This window comes from Moschus berezovskii, chromosome 12 (assembly GCF_049115385.1).
Source record: "Moschus berezovskii isolate FMDL1 chromosome 12, NW_MosBer_1.0, whole genome shotgun sequence".
Taxonomy (NCBI): Eukaryota; Metazoa; Chordata; class Mammalia; order Artiodactyla; family Moschidae; genus Moschus; species Moschus berezovskii.
In genome coordinates this window covers 28,029,524-28,047,997 of record NC_142471.1, presented here as the reverse complement: position 1 = coordinate 28,047,997, position 18,474 = coordinate 28,029,524, and the positions used below count along the sequence as shown (strand labels likewise).

The 18,474-nt window shown below is 51.5% G+C and overlaps 1 protein-coding gene across 2 annotated transcripts in view; it reads right to left on the bottom strand.

Annotated features, from left to right (window-relative positions):
- UNC5B (unc-5 netrin receptor B) overlaps positions 1 to 16,843 on the bottom strand; it is a 91,682-nt gene extending 74,839 nt beyond the window's left edge. For both annotated transcript variants that reach the window (XM_055425522.2, XM_055425523.2), the window contains exon 1: positions 16,280 to 16,843. In XM_055425522.2, the coding sequence (XP_055281497.1) occupies positions 16,280 to 16,358 (79 nt within the window). In that variant the 5' untranslated portion in view covers positions 16,359 to 16,843. The remainder of the gene's footprint in view (positions 1 to 16,279) is intronic.
- Positions 16,844 to 18,474: the final 1,631 nt, after the last annotated feature.

Below are 18,474 nucleotides of genomic sequence, written 5' to 3'. Positions count from 1 at the left end.
TATAGGCACAAAAGCAGGCCCAAGAGCAGGAGGGAGGCCAGGGGCCCAGAGGGCCTGAAACACACATGATGGGCAGTGGAGAGTATGTGGATGGGACCCTCACAGGTAAAGGAAACAACAAATTAAGCAACCACCTCCTCATCTTCCACAGCTCTGAATGGAGTTGTATAGTACAGAATGGAGGGTGTGTGCATGCACATGTATGTCACAAGGGACTGGAAAGGAGGATCTAATACCCACCTAAGCCCCAAGGAGCAAGGTACAGAGCCTTATGTAAGTAGATAATAAATAACACATTCCACATCATGCAAAGCCCTTTGCATACATGAATAATTATGATGTTGGTCCCACCTCCTGCCTGTGTAGCCAATGGTGTAGGAATCATTATCCCCCATTCAGTAGAAGAGGAAAGTGAGTCCCAGGGGGCTGCAGTACCACATGGAGCCAGGAATCACAATTCAGGTGACCTGTGGGTCCTGCCCCTCTCCTCTCTATCTTCCTCAAGGACAGCACAGGAAATCTGTCTCCCCATGCAGGGATCACTGCCCAGATCTTTGATGAGCAAACAGAACGCTGTCAAGAAGCCATGAAAAAAGAAGGAGAAAAGAGGTCTGGGTCCAGCCTGGTCTTATACCTACTTCTTTCTTACATGAAAGGTAGCAGCCTTTAGATACTATTTTGTGGCTTGCTTCTTTTACTTGTCCGTATGTCCTAGGAATCTTACCATATCAGTTCTCAGAGAGTTTTAGGATCATTTTTTAGAGCTGCATAGTACTCCAATGTGTGGTTGTATCATAGTTTATTCAGCTCCTCTACCAGGGTGGGTGTTCAGGTTACTTCCAATATTTTTGAATTACAAATAGTGCTGTAATCATTCACCACGAGCATAAGTATTTTTATATTGATAAAAGTATACCTTAAGGGTAGATTTTTAGACATTGGACTGTTCGGCCAAAAAATAAAGCATACATGAAGTTTGTCAAGTATTACTGTATTAGCTCTCCAAAGAACTGTACCAATTTGCATTTCCAACAGCAGTGTCTGAAAGTGCCTGTTCCCCACTGCCTCCCCAGTGGAATGTTTGGTCACAATTTTTAATTTTTTCTAGTCTTGTTAGAAGTGGTATCTCAGAGTTGTTTTAATATGCTTCTAAATATGAATGAGTTGTAACATCTTTTTTCATGTGTTTGAGTGTCACTGTTAATATCTTATTTTGTGAATTATCTGTTCATGTCTTTTCCTACTTTAAAAAAAAAATTATTTTTATTGCACCTGGTCTTAGTTGCGGGATCTTTAGCTGTGGAATGTGGAATCTAGTTCCCTGACCATGGGTCAAACCTGCGTCCCCAGTGTTGGAAGTGTGGAGTCAGCCACTGGAATACCAGGCAAGTCCCCTTTTCCTACTTCATAATCAAGTTTTTTGGTCCTCAATATTTAAGAGTGTTTTATGTATTAGGGATATTAGTCTTCTGTCTGTGGCATATATTATGAACATTTCCTCCTAATTTGTCAAATATTTGTATTTGACTTTCCTTGCTGCTGCTGCTAAGTTGCTTTAGTTGTGTCCAACTCTGTGCGACCCCATAGACGGCAGCCCACCAGGCTCCGCCATCCCTGGGATTCTCCAGGCAAGAACACTGGAGTGGGTTGCCATTTCCTTCTCCAATGTGTGAAAGTGAAGTTGCTCAGTCGTGTCTGACTCTTGGCGACCCCATGGACTGCAGCCCACCAGGCTCCTCTATCCATGGGATCTTCCAGGCAGGAGTACTGGAGTGGGTTGCCATTGCCTTCTCCATGCCCCTTAGGGCTATTTATTGTAAATTTTTAAAAAATTTTATATAATAAAAATTAGTAAGTTTTAATTTTATTGTCTCTGGATTTTGAGTCATAGAAAGCCTTCCCCTACCCTAACACTGGGCTTCCCAGGTAGCTCAGTGGTAAAGAATCTGCCTGCCAACACAGGAGATGCAGTTTCAATCCCTGGGTGGGGAAAATCCCCTGGAGGAGGGTGTGGCAACCCATTCCAGTATTCTTGCCTGAAGAATCCCCATGGGCAGAGAAGCCTGGCAGGCTACAGTCCATAGGGTCAAAAAGAGTCAGACACAGCTGAGCATGCACGCATCCATACAGCCCAACAGGAAAGAGAATTCACCTGAGTTTCCATCTAGTACTTACCTGTATGATACATCTGTTTACATTTAGATTCCTAATCCATTTAAAGTTTGTTTTTCTGTTTGGTGTAAAATATGAATCAAAGATTATCATTTTCTAAATGGCAACTCAGTTGTCCAAGCAGCATTTATTTAAACATCTGTCTTTACCCCGGTGATCTAGGATGTCACCTCTGTATATACTATATTTTCATATGTATATGGGCCTAATTCTGTGCTTTCTCTTATTTTTGACTGATTTATCTGCCAATTCAGGCACCAGTTTCACATTATTTTAATTATGCAGGGATTATATAGTATGTTTTAATATCAGTAGGGATAGTTTTACTTCTTTATCCATTCTTGGGCCTCTAATTGATCTCTCTTGTTTAATTACATTGGCTAATACTTCTAGCAGTGTTGGATGTAAGAAAAATGGTGGGTGTCCATGTTTTATACTGATCTTAATCAAAATGGTTTTAGTGTTTCTCATTAAACAAGATACTGGCTTTAGGATCAGGATATATATATGGGTCTTCCCTGGTGGCTCAGTGGTAAAGAATCCACCTGCAACGCAAGAGGCATGGGTTTGATCCCTGGGTGGGGAGGAGCCCCTGGAGAAGGAAATAGCAACCTACTCCAGTATTCTTGCCTGGGAAATCTCATGGACAGAAGCCTGGCAGGCCACAGTACATGAGGCTGCAAAAGAGTTGGACACAATTTAGCAACTAAACAACAGCAACATATCAGTATATATTATACTAAAAACTATTCTTTCATTCCTATTTTCTTGAGTGTTTATATCATGAATAAGTGTTGAATTTTATCCAAGGCATTTTCAGCATTTATAATCACATGATTTTGTTTCCTTAGATTCATTAATATGGTATACAATACTAATTTGGCATATGTTATTAATATTAATGGATTAGTCTTGAACCAACTTTGCTTTTCTAGAATAAAAAAGATTTAGTCATTATATATCATTTTCTTCAAAAGCGGGGGGCTGGAATTGGATACCAATCATGACAGCTACCACTTATTGAACACTTTTCTGTCCTCTACATGCATTATTGTCTGATTTGATCCTCAGGATACTGATGTGAACTCCTTTATCATTCAGTGATAAGTGAATGAATTGCTTTTCACTCCCATTTCATAGATGAGGAAACTGAGGCCAGCATTGGTGAAGTTGCCTTACCAACATCACACAGCTAGCAAATAAGAGACAGGATTGAATTTTCGGTCTCAGTGATTACAAAAGCCATAGCGATACATGGGTAGCGTTATTTAGCTGTTGCTGCTGCTAAGTCACTTCAGTCGTGTCCGACTTTGTGCGACCCCATAGACGGCAGCCCACCAGGCTCCCCCGTCCCTGGGATTCTCCAGGCAAGAACACTGGAGTGGGTTGCCATTTCCTTCTCCAATGTGTGAAAGTGAAAAGTGAAAGTGAAGTTGTTCAGTCGTGTCCGACCCTTAGCGACCCCACGGACTGCAGCCTACCAGGCTCCTCCATCTAGATACAATTAAAATGCTTATTATTTGATAAGGTGTTAGAAGAGGAACACCTCTGTAGGAACTGGGGGGAGGGTCTGCCCCTACTTTCCTGAACCCCGAGCTGCCCTCCTCAGTCCACTCTGCCTGAGCTCAGCAGAGGAAAGATGTAAGAGCCTGTGAGGACTGCTCCTGCAGGCTGCCCCCAGGCCAGGCAGCAAGCAGCCCTCAAGGACTGCCTCGTCCCCTTCCAACCTCAGCCTGGCTCAGTTCCAGCATTTACGTCTCAGGCTCCGGACAGTGTGGGAACAACTCGGAGAATGAAGACGGGTCCAGGGAGGTGGTGGGCTGTGAGGGAACAAAGTGTAAGGAAGAAAACACTAACCTCCACTCTCTGCTGGTCCTGCCTGCCCTGTTTTCTAAGAACAGGCAGCCGGCCGAGGGATTATGTAACTTCTGGTGGGCATGGCAGATGGCGTGCTGGCTCGGACACATCAAACCCAGCACTGACACTAACCTTCCCTGACGTGGTACCCCAGCCTCCCCTGCCCTGGGGTGTGGAGTAGAGAGGGATGGGAAGCAACCCAAACTCTTGTCATCCAGCTCAATAGCCAGGGCCAGCCAGGCCACAGGGAGAAGCCAGGGCCCACCTGCAGCAGGAGGTTCCAGCCAGGGAAGTGGAAACGCGGGCCCTCTCCTACCTGCCCCACAGTGAGCCCCTCCCAGGACATACTGCAAAGCTCCTGGGGATAGACTTTGCTCTGTGTATCTCCTTCCTACTCAGATCAGCAGCCCCTGGGGTTTGGAGAAGTTTCCAAAGCACCTGTCCAGGCATTTTCTCCCTGAGCCCTGCCTAGCATTTAGCTTCTTTTATTCCTTTTGCTGATGGGTAAACTGAGGCTCAGAGTCAGTGAGTGATTTGCTTGTCACACAGAGTTGGTCTCAGGGCTGTAGCTTCCAGACTCCTAGTCCAGTGCTCTTTCCAAATGCATATGACAATGCAGGCTTCCCCTCTTGATATAACCCCTAGGCAGATCATCAGGTCACCCTGTGGGCCATCCTGAACCTTAAGTCTAATATTCGATGTGCCAATAGGGTAGTATTGGAAAGAAAGGAGGAGTAATCAGTGGTTTGCAGATTGATTTCCTCCCAGGTAGAAACAAAAAGGAGCTGACCTTTACTGACCATGCCCCATCTCGTTTCATCCCCACAACAACAACCAATCAGGCCCCAATTCACAGTGAGGCAATGCAGGCTAGGGGAGTTAGAGTTAGTTGTTGGGCCAGGACTTGAACTCAGTTTACTGATTCTAGGCCAGACCATCTTCCACTGGACAGATGAAGACACTGAAACCCAGAGAGGGAATGGGATTAGCTCAGTGACACACAGCAGATTAGCTGCATGGTGGGATTAGAATCCAGGTTTCCTGATCCTCCACTTAGAGTTCTTTTTGTATGTGTGCGTCTGTACAGAGCGGGGTGCACCAGCAGGAAAAGTGGGGCCAGATCAGATGCGTGGATCAGGCCTGGCTATCTCGTGCTGCTAGGCAGGAGTTCCAGATCAGTGCTGAGGACTCCTGGCAAGAGGCAGCGGGTGCCCAGCTGTGAGGGTGGCAGTGGGGCTCAGACTACTGCCGCCTCGGCTAAGCGCCTGAGGGTATTTAATCTCCCAGGGATGCTCTCTGAATGTTAACGCTGGATGCAGTGCTGGGGGAGCCTGCCTTAGCCAGACTCTGCAGCCAAAACTGCTCCCCTGCATCAAACCCAGCTCCTGCCAAGATGCTGGTGGTAGCTGTTCTGGAGGGCTGAGGTCTTTGGGCAGACACAGCCAACGAACTTTTAGGTATACTGTCTCAGCCCATGCCTACTCCAAGGTCTCAGGACCAGTGTCTCTGCCACTAGACAGCAAGGTAGAGGGGAAAGATCAATGGGCTTGGGGCTGCAAACTGGAGACAAACATCTTTAAAGGGCCTGGACCAGCCAGTTGGGCCTTGTGAAGGCCACCCTGCAGGTAAGTACGTTTACCAGCCCAGCAAATGTCTGCCAGTCTGCTTCCTCTGAACGCAGGCACAAAGGGCACTTGACTGCAGTCCTTGATCAATTCTTTGTGGCTCCACTGGATTTCATGAATAAATTCTTTCCTACCTCAGGGTTCTGACCACTGAAGACTTGGCTCTGATTTCCATGGTACGCCATGCACAGTAAGTGATCAAAGATGGAAAGCAGGAGAAAATGAAGGGAGAAAAGCAGGCAAAGCAGGGGTGGGGTGGGGGCTATAAGCAAAGCAGTGAAACTCTTCTAGTAGCAAGTCCAAAGTATGGCAGGGAGTGAGTCACAGCAAGCTCCTGAGTGAGGAAGGCCTGCATGAATTCCTCATTCATCTGCCCTACAAGTGTTTATCCAGCTCTCTCTTTGCGCCTGGGATGGTGCTGTGTACAGGGACATGTGACTGAGCAAAATCAGACAAATCACACCCAGTCTCCCTAGGTGTGGAGTGTCACAGCTCCCTTCCCATCATCTAGTTGCTGTAACCTCATCCTGCCTCCACTCACTGACCCTGCCTCCTCACCCCCAGGGCCCGGCTTGAACAACAAGGAAAGCGAAGGGTGGGAAGCTGCTCCATAAGGCACTCCGCACTCTACCCCATGTCACACCTGAGTCCCGTCTCTGAGTCTCACTCTGTCCTGCAGAGTGTCGCAGAATGAGCAAAGGTGGGATCGGGGAGGGAGCCAGGAACAACATTCCTAGAATCCCCGCTCAACTTCTTGTAAGCTCTTCATCCTCCATGGGTGCCCATGCCCAGGCTGCACAGGCAGGCGCCTCTGATCGCATTACAGAGCTGCTTGCCTCCAGCTCCGTCTCCTGACGCCAGTAATGCCTCTAGACGCTACTCAAGGCCTCTGGGGGCTGCAGGCTCCTGGGTGATCTCAGCAGAAGACGTTCCTCCCAGACCTTAGGGATATCTCTTGATATCCACCAGGCCCAGGTAGGCCTCAGGGACAGAAAAGGCGGCCTCCTTCTTCTTGCACCTCTCCCTGACTCTCTGATCAACCAGGAAGCTGCCACCAAGAACTCTCTGACCCCTGCTTTCCTGCCCAGAGATGTATAGGGAGAGAAGCAGGGCCCAGGCCCAGCCAGGGGGTAACCAGACTGGGGGCGCGCAGGGGAGGCAAGCAGGAAGGAAGCCACGGGAAATCAATGGAACCTGCTCTGTGCCAGGACTGCATGTCTACCTCACGTCACATCACCATCCTGGGAAGGCAGGGGGGGTCATCCCCACCCCCACAGATGGGGATACTAGGGTACTCGGAGGTTCAGCCACACAGCCCTGCCACTCAGTAAAAGTCAAATCCTTCCAATCCCAAAGCCTTGGCTCTTTCTACCAGGAAGGGACCCCTGGCTCCCAAAGTCTTGTTTCTCAGATGATCAGATGGCTGAATTCAAAATCCATTTCATGTGTGGATATGTCAGATGTTCCCATCCCACACTTTAATATACACACCCCGTACCAAGAATGCCCTTTCTGTTCACCCGAGCTCTGCTCATCCTTCAAAGCCAGTTAAGCACCCTCCTTCCCTCCTCCAGGAAGCCTTCCTTAAGCAACCGCCTGGGCCCACAAGAGCCTTCTCTCAACACCTGAAGGACTGCCTGTTGCATCACTCGATACTTGGCGCCAACAGTGAGGAGGAGGAGGACAGTGAGTGTCACTGGGCGCTTCAGAATGTGCAAAGCACTTGCAGACATTATTCCATTCATCCCCACAAGGATCTGATGAGAGTGGCACTATTACCACTCCTCCTTTACAAATGAAGAATCTAAAGCTCAGAGAGGGTAGGTAACTTGCTCCAGGATACACAGCCAAAAGCTAGAATAGCCAGGATTTGAACCCAAGTGGTCTGACTGCACAGCCCACCCTCTAAACATCATGCCAGACCCCACTCCAGCACCACAAGCCTGAGGCAAGAAGCAACACAAATCAATCCAAGGGTCAGGCCAGTGCTCTGTCCACCTCTGACGCAGTACTTCCCCATATCAAATGAACGTCCATGTGTACCAAGTTTTAGGGCTGAGTGTATTTGTGTTCAAGTACCTGATGTGGGGACAGGATTCTTAATCCCCCAATCCTGAGTTCAACTACACTGTACCCCTGGAAATGAAACAGTGAGTGGGATGGCCAGGTCTGGACAGTGTCTTCCTACCATACCCCCACACAGAGCCTCCCTGAACCTTGGTGGGGTGGCAGGGTGGGGAGAGCAAGCACCTCTCTGTTCATATGCTCAGGGTGCCTTTGCCAGTGGGGCCCTTCTCTGCCTCCCCAGCCCTGCTTAGCATCTGGGGTTCTCTGTCTATGAGGCAGGAGATGCTTATGAAACAGGAAAAGGGACTGAGGTCCCAGAGGGTGATTTATAAGTTGAGAGAGAGAGAGACCCAGGGCCGCATAATGCTCACAAGGGCATTCTAGTCAATATATTGACTTTCAAGAGGGGCCTCTGTAAACACAGTGGTTCTGGGCCTTGGTTACCTCTGTCTCTTGTTGGCTGCTGGGGCCTCTTCAGATGGAACCAGACCAAAAATCCTAGAGCCCTTAAGGATGGATCATTCTTCCACCTTTCCCCCATCCTGAATTTACAGAGGGGACCCAGAGAAGGAAATCACTTGCCTAAGGTCACACAGCAGAGAAAGAGCAAAAGCCAGAACCTCCCAACTCCCAGGGCAGGAGTTGTCGGAACTCCAGGCCCTGAACCCCTTGGCCTTCTGGAAGGGGTCGTCTCTGGCATTGCAGGGCTGTGCCTGAGTGCTCCCTGAGCTCATTGGGTGCCAGGCCCTGGCCTAAGTGCTTTATCATATATCAGGTCATGTGATCCTCAAAACAACCCTGTGAGGACAAAACTATCATTACCCCCATTGTAATGGTGAGGAAACCGAGGCAAACAAGAGTTAGGTGAGCCGCCCAAGGCCATAGGGTTAGTAAGTGGCAACGCTGGCAATATTAGTCTCTCAGAACCTCAACTGGCCACACCACACACCCGCAGCTGAGGTCCTGAGGGGCCTCTGTGAGGAGAGGGCTTGGAGGGGCTGGGGGTTCCTAAGGTGTTGACAACTGAGCTTGTCCTCTCCAACTAGCTCATGGCAGGAGCCGGGCTGAGCATTCTGTCCTTCACTTGTACCCCACTCTGTGTTCTCTGGCGGGGGCCTGGCAGAAGGCAAAACAGTATACCTTCCCACTCCTCGATCCCCAGTGTAATTCCTATCATTGCTTAAAAAGTGTTTTCTGGGCTCACTCCATCTTCAAGAACCACAGAGAGCAAATCAAAGAATAAGAAAGCTTTTCCTCTTAACTGCCAGACCCAAGTTGCAACTACTCAGAGGTAGTTGAGAGAGACACCCTTCAGCTGAACCTGGGAGGGCAGGATGGAAATATGGCTGAAAGCTGGCTCACCAAGGACTGGTGTCCACACAGGAAGAAGCCCTTGCAGATGCTGGCAGGGCCAACTTCTCAAGATTTGGACAAGTCTCAGGTGGGCACCCCTGTCCCCATCTTGTCTCCTCTTCAGCAATGCTCTTAGAAAGACCCGAAAAAGAGAGTCAAGGTCTGGCTCGCATCACCCTCTCCAGGAAGCCCCAAGGCTCTCTTCCCTGAATAGAGAGTTGACCCTTGAACAATACAGCCTTGAACTGTGTGGGTCCACATAAAAGTAGATATTTTTTCAATGAACGTGGTACCTGTATTTTCATTTTATAGATGTTTAAGCTTGGGGATGAGTTTATGTTTGATTAGAGATTACAATATGTGGAATCAAAAGAACTGTTTTGAGTCCTGATTCTATCCAAACCATTTCAGCTTCCTGCTCTTGGGTGAGTCATTTGTCAATTTCTTTATTTTTGAGGCTGATGTAGCAAAGATATTTTCAACTGCTGGGGAGTCAGCGCCCCTGACCCCCACATTATTCAAAGGTCAGCTACAGTGTCATTGACCTCATTTGCCACAGAGGCTGTTGGAATGTCACTTACCATCTTTGGAGTGGACATCAGCATCCCTCACACATAATAACCACCTTGAGGGCTGGGGCCAGGACTGCTCTGGTTCTGAGCCAGGTCTGAAGTGCGCATCCTAAGTGGCACCTTCCTCCTCAGTGGGGTTCTTACAAGGACAAACTGAGGTCTTACATATGAGAAGGTTTTATAATCTGTTAAACAATAAGTTTATCGGTGGGACTATGATTTTCCTAAAGGTCTCTCGAGTCTACAACAGCACACCTCATCCTAAAGTTAAAAATGGCAGGGGAGCCCTTTGTGACCAAGGAAATGAGGATCAGTGGAGTCCAGGGCTCATGTATGTGTCTGTATGGGCCTGCATCCTCTTTGACATCCACGGAGAGCCCCAGGCCCAGCCATGTCTGCCCATGTTGCTCTCCACGGGCGATGCCACTCATCCGAGCTCGGCTTGCTTCTTCCCTGGCAAATTCCCGAGGACCCCACTCCTCCTGGAGGGCTGAGGCAGGAATGTGACCCAGAGCAGAGAGCAGGCCTTCAAACCACAGGACCTGCCACTGTTTTAGGAAAGCAGACTGCAGGAGACCCCAGGACTCGGACTCCTGTCCTCCTGGGGGGAGTCACCCAAGCTCCTGGTCTAGCTAGCTAAAGGACCTGTCTGTGGCCAATCCGTTCCACCTGCCCTCAAGTGAGGGAGCTTCTTGCCTTTCCAACTCCACAACCTGGCATGCAGACCAAATGGATCAAATCTCACTCACCTGGGTCCCACCTCCTAAGAACACCGGAGCTTCCCTAGGATGGTGGTTACTCACCGTCCCCATGCTCAGTTCAGTTCAGTCCAGTCACTCAGTCGTGTCCAACTCTTTGTGACCCCATGAATCACAGCTCGCCAGGCCTCCCTGTCCATCACCAACTCCTGGAGTTCAAACTCATGTCCATCGGTGATGCCATCCAGCCATCTCATCCTCTGTCGTCCCCTTCTCCTCCTGCCCCCAATCCCTCCCAGTATTAGGGTCTTTTCCAATGAGTCAACTCTTTGCATGAGGTGGCCAAAGTAATGGAGTTTCAGCTTTAGCATCAGTCCTTCCAATGAACACTCCGGACTGATCTCCTTTAGAATGGACTAGTTGGATCTCCTAGAAGTCCAAGGGACTCTCAACACACCTGTTTACAGACAAACACACCACAGCTGCACCCACTTGCATTACCCACCCCCCAACCCAAACACACGCACCGCCATTCCGTATGCAAAAGGCACAACTCAAGACACACCCCTTTCCCTCCTGCACACTTCACCCCACACACACACCCAGCACCCAACGCAGCACCACAGCTACCTTCACCTCCCACTGCACACTCCCACCTCCGCCCAGCTCCTTCACACACATCCTCACCCCCACCCCGACCCACTCTTCCACGCACACTTTCACACCACAGCCTGCGTTTATCGAAAAGAGCCGCGCAGCAGCAGGCCTGGAAGCTGTGCGGCGCTGGGGTCAGCCTGTTCTGGGAGGTGAGAAGGAAGCTCCGCGAGCTCACTCCTTAACCGTGGCCCGAGAGCTGCCCGGGCTCCTCGGCAGGGGAAGGGGTTGAGGGGGTTGGTGAGGGGGCCGAGGAGCACCAGGGGGTACGCAGGAGAGGAAGCGAAGGGGGAGCGGTTGGTGCCGGTGCCGAGATACGCGCGTCCCCCAGGTACCCGCGAGCTGAATCAGCCCCGCCAGCGCCAGCCTCGGAGAGGCTAACCAGGCCGCTTTGTCCGCAAGGGTAAACTCGGGAGCCTCCAGCAACCCAGGGTTTCGGAAGATAAAGAAGAGGGAACAAAGCGGTAGGGTCGGGGGAGCTGGGAGGCGGCTGATTTATGCCTTCACTTCAGCAAACGTTTTCGCTGCCATTAGCCTCGCGGAAGTGGAGGGTCGGAGAGACAGGGGCGCGGCGGGGACTCGCCTGCCCTGAGGGGGCGCAGTGACTGGAGCGGTTGGTGCTGGCCACCCAGAGTTCGAATCCAGCGCAATCCAGCCGCCTGCCCAACTCCCAGCGAGAAGCCAGGCTTCTCTCAAAAAAACCAGAGGCGGGGCTCACCTGGCCCTCGGTCACCCGGTCAGGTTGGGGATAAACTCCCCAAGCTCCAGCAGCGCCCGGCTGAGCGTAGGCCCATGGTGGGGCAGGAGGTGGCGCCCCATCCCCAACTTCAGGAGCAAATCAAAAGGAGAACACACGTTCCCTCCACCCTTCTGAAACTGCCCTTCCGCATATTATTCTAATTACGGTATTTTAAGTTTTCCTTTAAAAAAAGGAAAGTAACAGAAAAGCACAGAACACACTTGTTTGGTTTCATTTTGCCTTCACAGCTTTAATGATTACATCTGTGGAAGCTGTTTGGGAAACTGAGGAGGAGAAGGAAGAGGCCAGAAGTGCCATCCCTGGCCTTAGTGTCTGAATCCTTCTCTCCCTGAATTGAGAGTAGTCTCTCCCTACAACCAACTCCACAGGCAACCTCTAAATCCCAGCCTATGACCCCTGCTCCTTAACCCCTTCCTGCAGGCCTCAGGGGGCTCCAAGAGACTTCCTTGCTACCCTAATCCCAGCCATAAGGTTCAAATGATCATGTTTGGCCAGCAGGCCGGGGAGGAGGCTCCAGGATGGGCCATTCAGAAATACCAACCAAGCACTTGGAATGTAAGAGATCCACCTCCCCTTCAGCCTCATCGCCAAAGTCCAAACCCTCCTTAGAAGATACTGCTGGTAAGGAAGTGGCAGGCAGACCTGACAGCCTACTCTGACAGCCAGGAACAGGTCACAGTACCTCAGTCCAGGAAAAATTCAACAACAAAATGCGTGCAGGAGATAAAAATGTAAAAACCCATTTCACCTCCAGTTATACAAATGAGTGTCCAACACCTTGTGACCCCATGGACTGTAGCCTGCCAGGCTCCTCTGTCCATGGGATTTTCCAGGCAAGGATTCTGGAGTGCGTTGCCATTTCCTTCTCCAGGGCGCCTTTCCCACCCAGGGATTGAACCCTCCGCTCCTGAATTTGCAGACAGATTCTTTACCATTGAGCTGTCAGGGAAGCCTCCAGAAAAATCACTACAGAGCTTGAAAATGCTAATATGTAGTCCTGCCGACCAAGGGTGGAGAAAGCAATGGCAGCCCACTCCAGTACTCTTGCCTGGAAAATCCCATGGATGGAGGAGCCTGGTAGGCTGCAGTCCATGGGGTCCCTACAAGTCAGACACAACTGAGCGACTTCACTTTCACTTTTCACTTTCATGCATTGGAGAAGGAAATGGCAACCTACTCTTGTGTTCTTGCCTGGAGAATCCCAGGGAAGGGGGAGCCTAGTGGGCTGCCGTCTATGGGGTCGCACAGAGTCGGACATGACTGAAGCGACTTAGCAGCAGACCAAGGGAGTCTGGATTGTGATTTATCTCACTGGGGGCAGTGGGGGCTTTTACTGAGAGGATCAGTGTTGGAAGACCAGGGATGAAGCTCCTTCGGGGCACTTGCCTGGTCTCCGGGTCTCACCCTGACCTTTGGCCCAGCCCTGTTCCACCTCTCCCTGCAAGTCCCAGTCCAACTCAGTTACCAAACCTACTCCATCTTTAGCTGCCTACCTTAGCCAGGCCTTGATTTCAAAATCTCAATCCCAGACCCACGCGGACAGTCTGCAGCCCAAGTGGCATAAAGGAGCCCTGACAAGAATGAGATTTATGAGGCCTGAGTGCAAATCTCAGATCTCTCCCTGAGTCCAAGTGTAGTCCTGGGCAGGTCAGGGCCTGTCCCAAAGCTTCAGCAGTTAAATAAGTGGATTGGAAGAGAGGGGAATTAATTTGTCCTATGGAATTCCCAGTTTGTGGGGTGGGAAGAGAAATTACATACAAAATTTCTTCCCTGCAGGGGTACTCTCACTTTAATGAGAAAAAGAATTAAGATACTTTTGATTTTCCATTTGTTTAAGTGAACTTGGCAGTTAGTATAGTGTATGGGAAGACAAGGACAGGCCACCACCAACATATACACACACACACAGAGCAAAAACACTAGGAAAACTCCAGTTTTAACTGCACCTTAGAAAGAAGCATTATCATGACACCTTGGTTCCTTCTCGACCATCCCAGCCAGAGGCAAGGAAAGGCTCATTAATAGCTCTAGGAAAGGCTGAGGGATAGGTGGGAGGAGATTCCCAGGGCTAACCTCAGCTTTTAAAGTGTCCTCTCTGGCCAGTCAATTGCTGACATCTCCTTCTAAGAGTCTGGGGTTTATGGTTCTGGGTTTGATTTCTCCACCATCAAATTTTATGGCTTAAAAAAAATTCTCAGTGCTGTAAAGGGAACTCATTTCCAGACCCACTGGGAATAGGAGTAGGGGAAAGGACAGAGAGGTGCCTGCCCATTCAGGAGAGCTTGGAGACTCCCAAGAAAGACCGTGGATGGGACCATAAGCAGGAATTCAAAGTGGACTGAATCAGCCTGACTATTGAACAGGAGCCTTGGATACAAATCTGCAGTCTGTGGTCACGTGAAGGTAAGATTTGAGGAAAGGCAACATCTTGGCCTTTCCCCCCCCATCTGTGCAATGGAGCTCATGGGGGATCGCTGGGAAGACCTAATGAATATTCTGAAAGTTGCTGCCTACATTACAGTACAAGGGCTGTGCAGGAGGAAGGGGCATGTTCTCTGTCTTAAAGGCAGGTTTCTAAGGGCAAAGGGAAGGCAGCAGGCTGATCCCACCGGCTGGCCCCTCTCCAGGCTGGTGGGCAGGCAACCCCTGCTGCGCTAAGTAATGAGCACAATTCCAACGCCAGTTCTACTCTGCTAGTGAGAAATCAAAGCCCAGTATTAGAGACCATTTCTGGCTGGGCACCGATCATTCCCAAATCCATCAAAGCCCTGGGCCTGGGGTTTCTTTTGGGGAAGGTGGAGGCCAGATGCTTTGTTAAGCAGGCAAGGCAGACCACCCCCAGCCTCCCAACGGAGCCTACTCTGCAGCTCTGGAGAACGCCAGGCCAATCAGTCTTGTCTTTCTCCTGCCTACCCAGCCCCCCCACCCTCAGTAATCTCGGTATTTATTCCTTATATCCTTGCCCTGCTGGTCAAAGACAGCTTCCTAAGACCCAATCCTGCCCGTGTGCCATTTACAGAGACTTCACCCAACCCTTCAATCATGTCCCCTCAAACACCCCAAAACCAGAAACCAACACTCCAGCCCAGCACCTCCCACATCCAACTGCACCCTTTAAAACAAAGTTGGTCATTCAGCTGCCTGACCCCTCCCCCATCATTACCTTCCAACTTCAAAACACTGCTTTAAATACCAGAGTCTGCCCAAATCATAATTAACGTGGATCAAATGATTGTGTCGTAACTTTACAACATAGGGCTAGAGGAAAAAAGGAGGGTGGGGGGATGTGCTAAAACCAAGTCCTCACTTGGGCCTGGGCCGTGGGAATCGTTAATTCCAGAGTGAAGAATCTCTGACTACAAGTTGGGCGGGGGGCGGGGGTGGGAAGGTCGGAGCGGGGGCAGGAGGGCGACGGACGTCAACACCTCAGCGGAAGGTGGCGGGGGCGGCGGGGGGCGGACGGCTGCGTCATCTGTCCACTTTCTGCACCAATTTTTCTGCCCCATTCTCAGCCTCAACTCAGAGGACTCTGCAGGATGCGGCCCTTCCCCACCCTACCTCGAAAGCCCTGTGCTTCGGTTCCGGAGAGAGAGGGAGAGAGGTGGATGGCTCCCGTGCGTCCACCCGGCTCCCCAGGAAGACTCAGCCCAGTCAGCCGCGCTGGACCCAGCTACAGACCAGCGAGACGTGTACACATCCACGGAGGAAGAGGCGGAATAGGGGCTTTAATTTTTAGTAGCCCACCGACTCCCTTAAGGCACCTTGGTGGGTCCAGAGTAGGAGCCTGGCGAGCGCACCCAGTCGACTCTCCAGACGGGGAGAATGTCAGTGATTCATTTAAAAAGAAACTAGGCAGTTCGCTACGTACTCCTCCCCTCAACCACCAACACACAGAAAAAAATTTTCTTCTAGACCCGCGAATCCCAAGATCTCGGGGAAAACTGTACGTGCAAGACTCAGCCCTATTCTCATCGGTAACCAAACCCCTGCAAGCTGGCCTCATCCGGCTGGTGGAGCGGACCAGCGCTTCCCATGCTCCCCAGGTTTCTCGCTCAATCCTTCTAGTCTGCGGATTTCGGTCGGTGCCGCGCTAGGAGCTTGGGCGAGCCGGGACCTGGACTAGGAAGTTGCCAGCGAACCGGGAGCGAGCGCACACCTGGCCTGTGCAGCGACTGTATGTGCTTTTTTTTTTTTTTAACGAGCCGCTGCTAAGCACGCGCGGAACCAGGGGTACCCTGGAGGCCGGTCCTCCAGGAGGCGCAGACCCCAACTCGGATACCATTCCAGGGAAAAGAAGCGACCCTTCCTTTCCAAGCAGGAGCTGGAGGGCCTGTGCATCCCGCGCGAGATGGCTGCACCAATCGCCCACTTTGGTGGGGCAGAGAAATCCACCTCCGAACTTGGGCGCCCTTGCCTCTTTCCCTACGCGCACTAACAGAGCGATGGACCACCTCAACTTCGGGGCAGAGTAAGGCGCCAGGGTTCCCTTGCCCCACTCCCCCATGCCCGATCGCTCCCTACCTGCTTGGCTCAGCCTCAGGTCCCAGCAGAGCAGCAGCGCCAGCAGCAGCGCGCCCCGCGCTCCGCTCCGGGCCCACATGGTCCCTCGGCCCGGCTCGGGCGCCTCTCCCCCGGGGCTCTCTCCCTGGCCCCAGCCTCGCCGCCGCCGTCTCCGCCGCCGCCGCCTCCTCCTCGCCGTCCTCCCCGGCGCCCGGTCGCGCCAGCTCGTGCCCTCCGTTGGGGCAGAGGCAGCCACGCTTCGCAGAGGGCTACCGGGCGCTCGGAGCGCGACGGGTGCCTGGCGTCCGCTCTCCGGTCAGGCTCCGGCGTGCCCCTCTCTGCGCTCCTCCGGCTCCGGGACTCGACCGCTCTCCGGGTTCTCACGTCCTGGCTACGAAGTTGCACGACTGAAGGTTAGAGCGCTCAGCGGCGCTCGCAGCGGCTGACGCCGCGCGGTCCGAACCCCAGGACGCGCCTTCCTGCGCCCAGTTGCGACCCGCGGCTCCGGCGTCTTCGCCGGCCGCAGCCTCCTGCCACAACGCCGAGCGCCGCCGCTCGCTCACCCTAGTGAGTCTTTGAGCGGAGGAGGACCAAGCACAGCGGCGGCGGGGCGGGCCGGGGCGGGGCGGGCCGGGGCGGGGCCTTGGGTGGGCAGGGGCGGAGCCGGCGGGGGGCCTTTCGAGGGGGTGACCGACGGCCTCTTGGGCGCGGCCTCAGCGAAGCTGGGGGCCCTTCAGGGAGGTCCTCGAGAGACGCTGAACCCGGAGTGTTGGAAAACTCGGCCTCTGGATCGAAACTAGAAGCGGAGTCTGCCCAGTTTTCCCTCCCAAAAACTAAGGAAATGTATTTTTGCGCTTCCATTTGGCTTGACTGTGTCAGCTTTCTCCTCTGATTAAACTCAGGACTCTGGTTTTTGGTTCCCTGGTCTGTACTACGTAAAATCTATGTCTTCTACATGGGAAGGAGGTGGCGGTGGGGGTTCTTTCCCAGAAAACGCTCTTTAAATGAGAAAAATCTCAAACCCTCAAGTCCCAGGTTAAGTTGGAACTTAACAGCTCTGTGAACTTGACTGTGGATCTGGATCATCCTGGTTAACCCTACTTGTTGGCATGACCCTGGGCAGAACGGTTTGACCAGACCCGGCTGACCCTCCTGTAGCACCCAGGGCCTAGGATGTTACCCCCATCCCAACTGACAATGGGGCACGGGGAGCCATTTTTGGCTTGGTGTAAATTTGGGCTCTGCCCCTTGCCTGCTGTGTGACCTTGAACAAGTTACTTAACCATTCTGATACTTCTTCGCCTCCAAAATGGAGAAAAATGATAATAACAATTTTATAAGAGGGTGTAGAACTGTAGGGCTTCCCAGGTAGCGCTCATGGTAAAGAACCCGCTTGCCAGTGCAGGAAACAAAAGAGACACGGGTTTGATCCCTGGGTCAGGAAGATCCCCTGGAGGAGGGCATGACAACCCACTCCAGTATTCTTGCCTGGAGAATCCCATGGACAGAGGAGCCTGGTGGGCTACAGTCCATAAAGGTCACAAAGAGTCAGACACACTGAAACGACATGGCACAGCACGGCAGAATTGAATTTTTAAAATATGTATGGAGGGAATTTCCTGGTAGTTCAGTGGTTAGCATTCTGTGCTTCCACTGCAGGGTACATGGGTTCAATCCCTGGTCTGGGGAACTAAGATCCTACACGCACTGCAGTGTGTGTCCCCGGCCAAAGTATAGAAACTGCACTGCAAATGTCAATAATCTCTCAATCTTTCTTTCCAAGATCTCTCCTCTCAGTCAATCTGATTCCTGGTGGAAAATCCTGACCACCCAAGGGCGAGCCAAAGGGAATGAGGAGCCAGGTAGAGTTTGGGAGTTAGGCACTATCTTGAGATTGAAACCCAGTGACATTAGAAGGGGTGGATCAGCTAATGCTGGCAAGGTCCTTCTATGTGCCAGGCACCAGGTTAAGCTCTTTATATGCATCACTTCAGTTAATCCTCACAAGTCGGGGAGGTAAGTACCATTTGGAATCTCATTTTACCTATGAAGAAATGGAGGCACAGAGACGTGAAGGCATTTGCCCAAGATCACACAGCTTTGAGTGAATGAGTGGATGAGTCAACGGGCAAGACAGATAGGACTGGAAAGAAATGCTGAACTGCGGACCCTCCACCCTCCTATCTCTTCTGGGGCTGGTGGGTGAGAAAGGACTG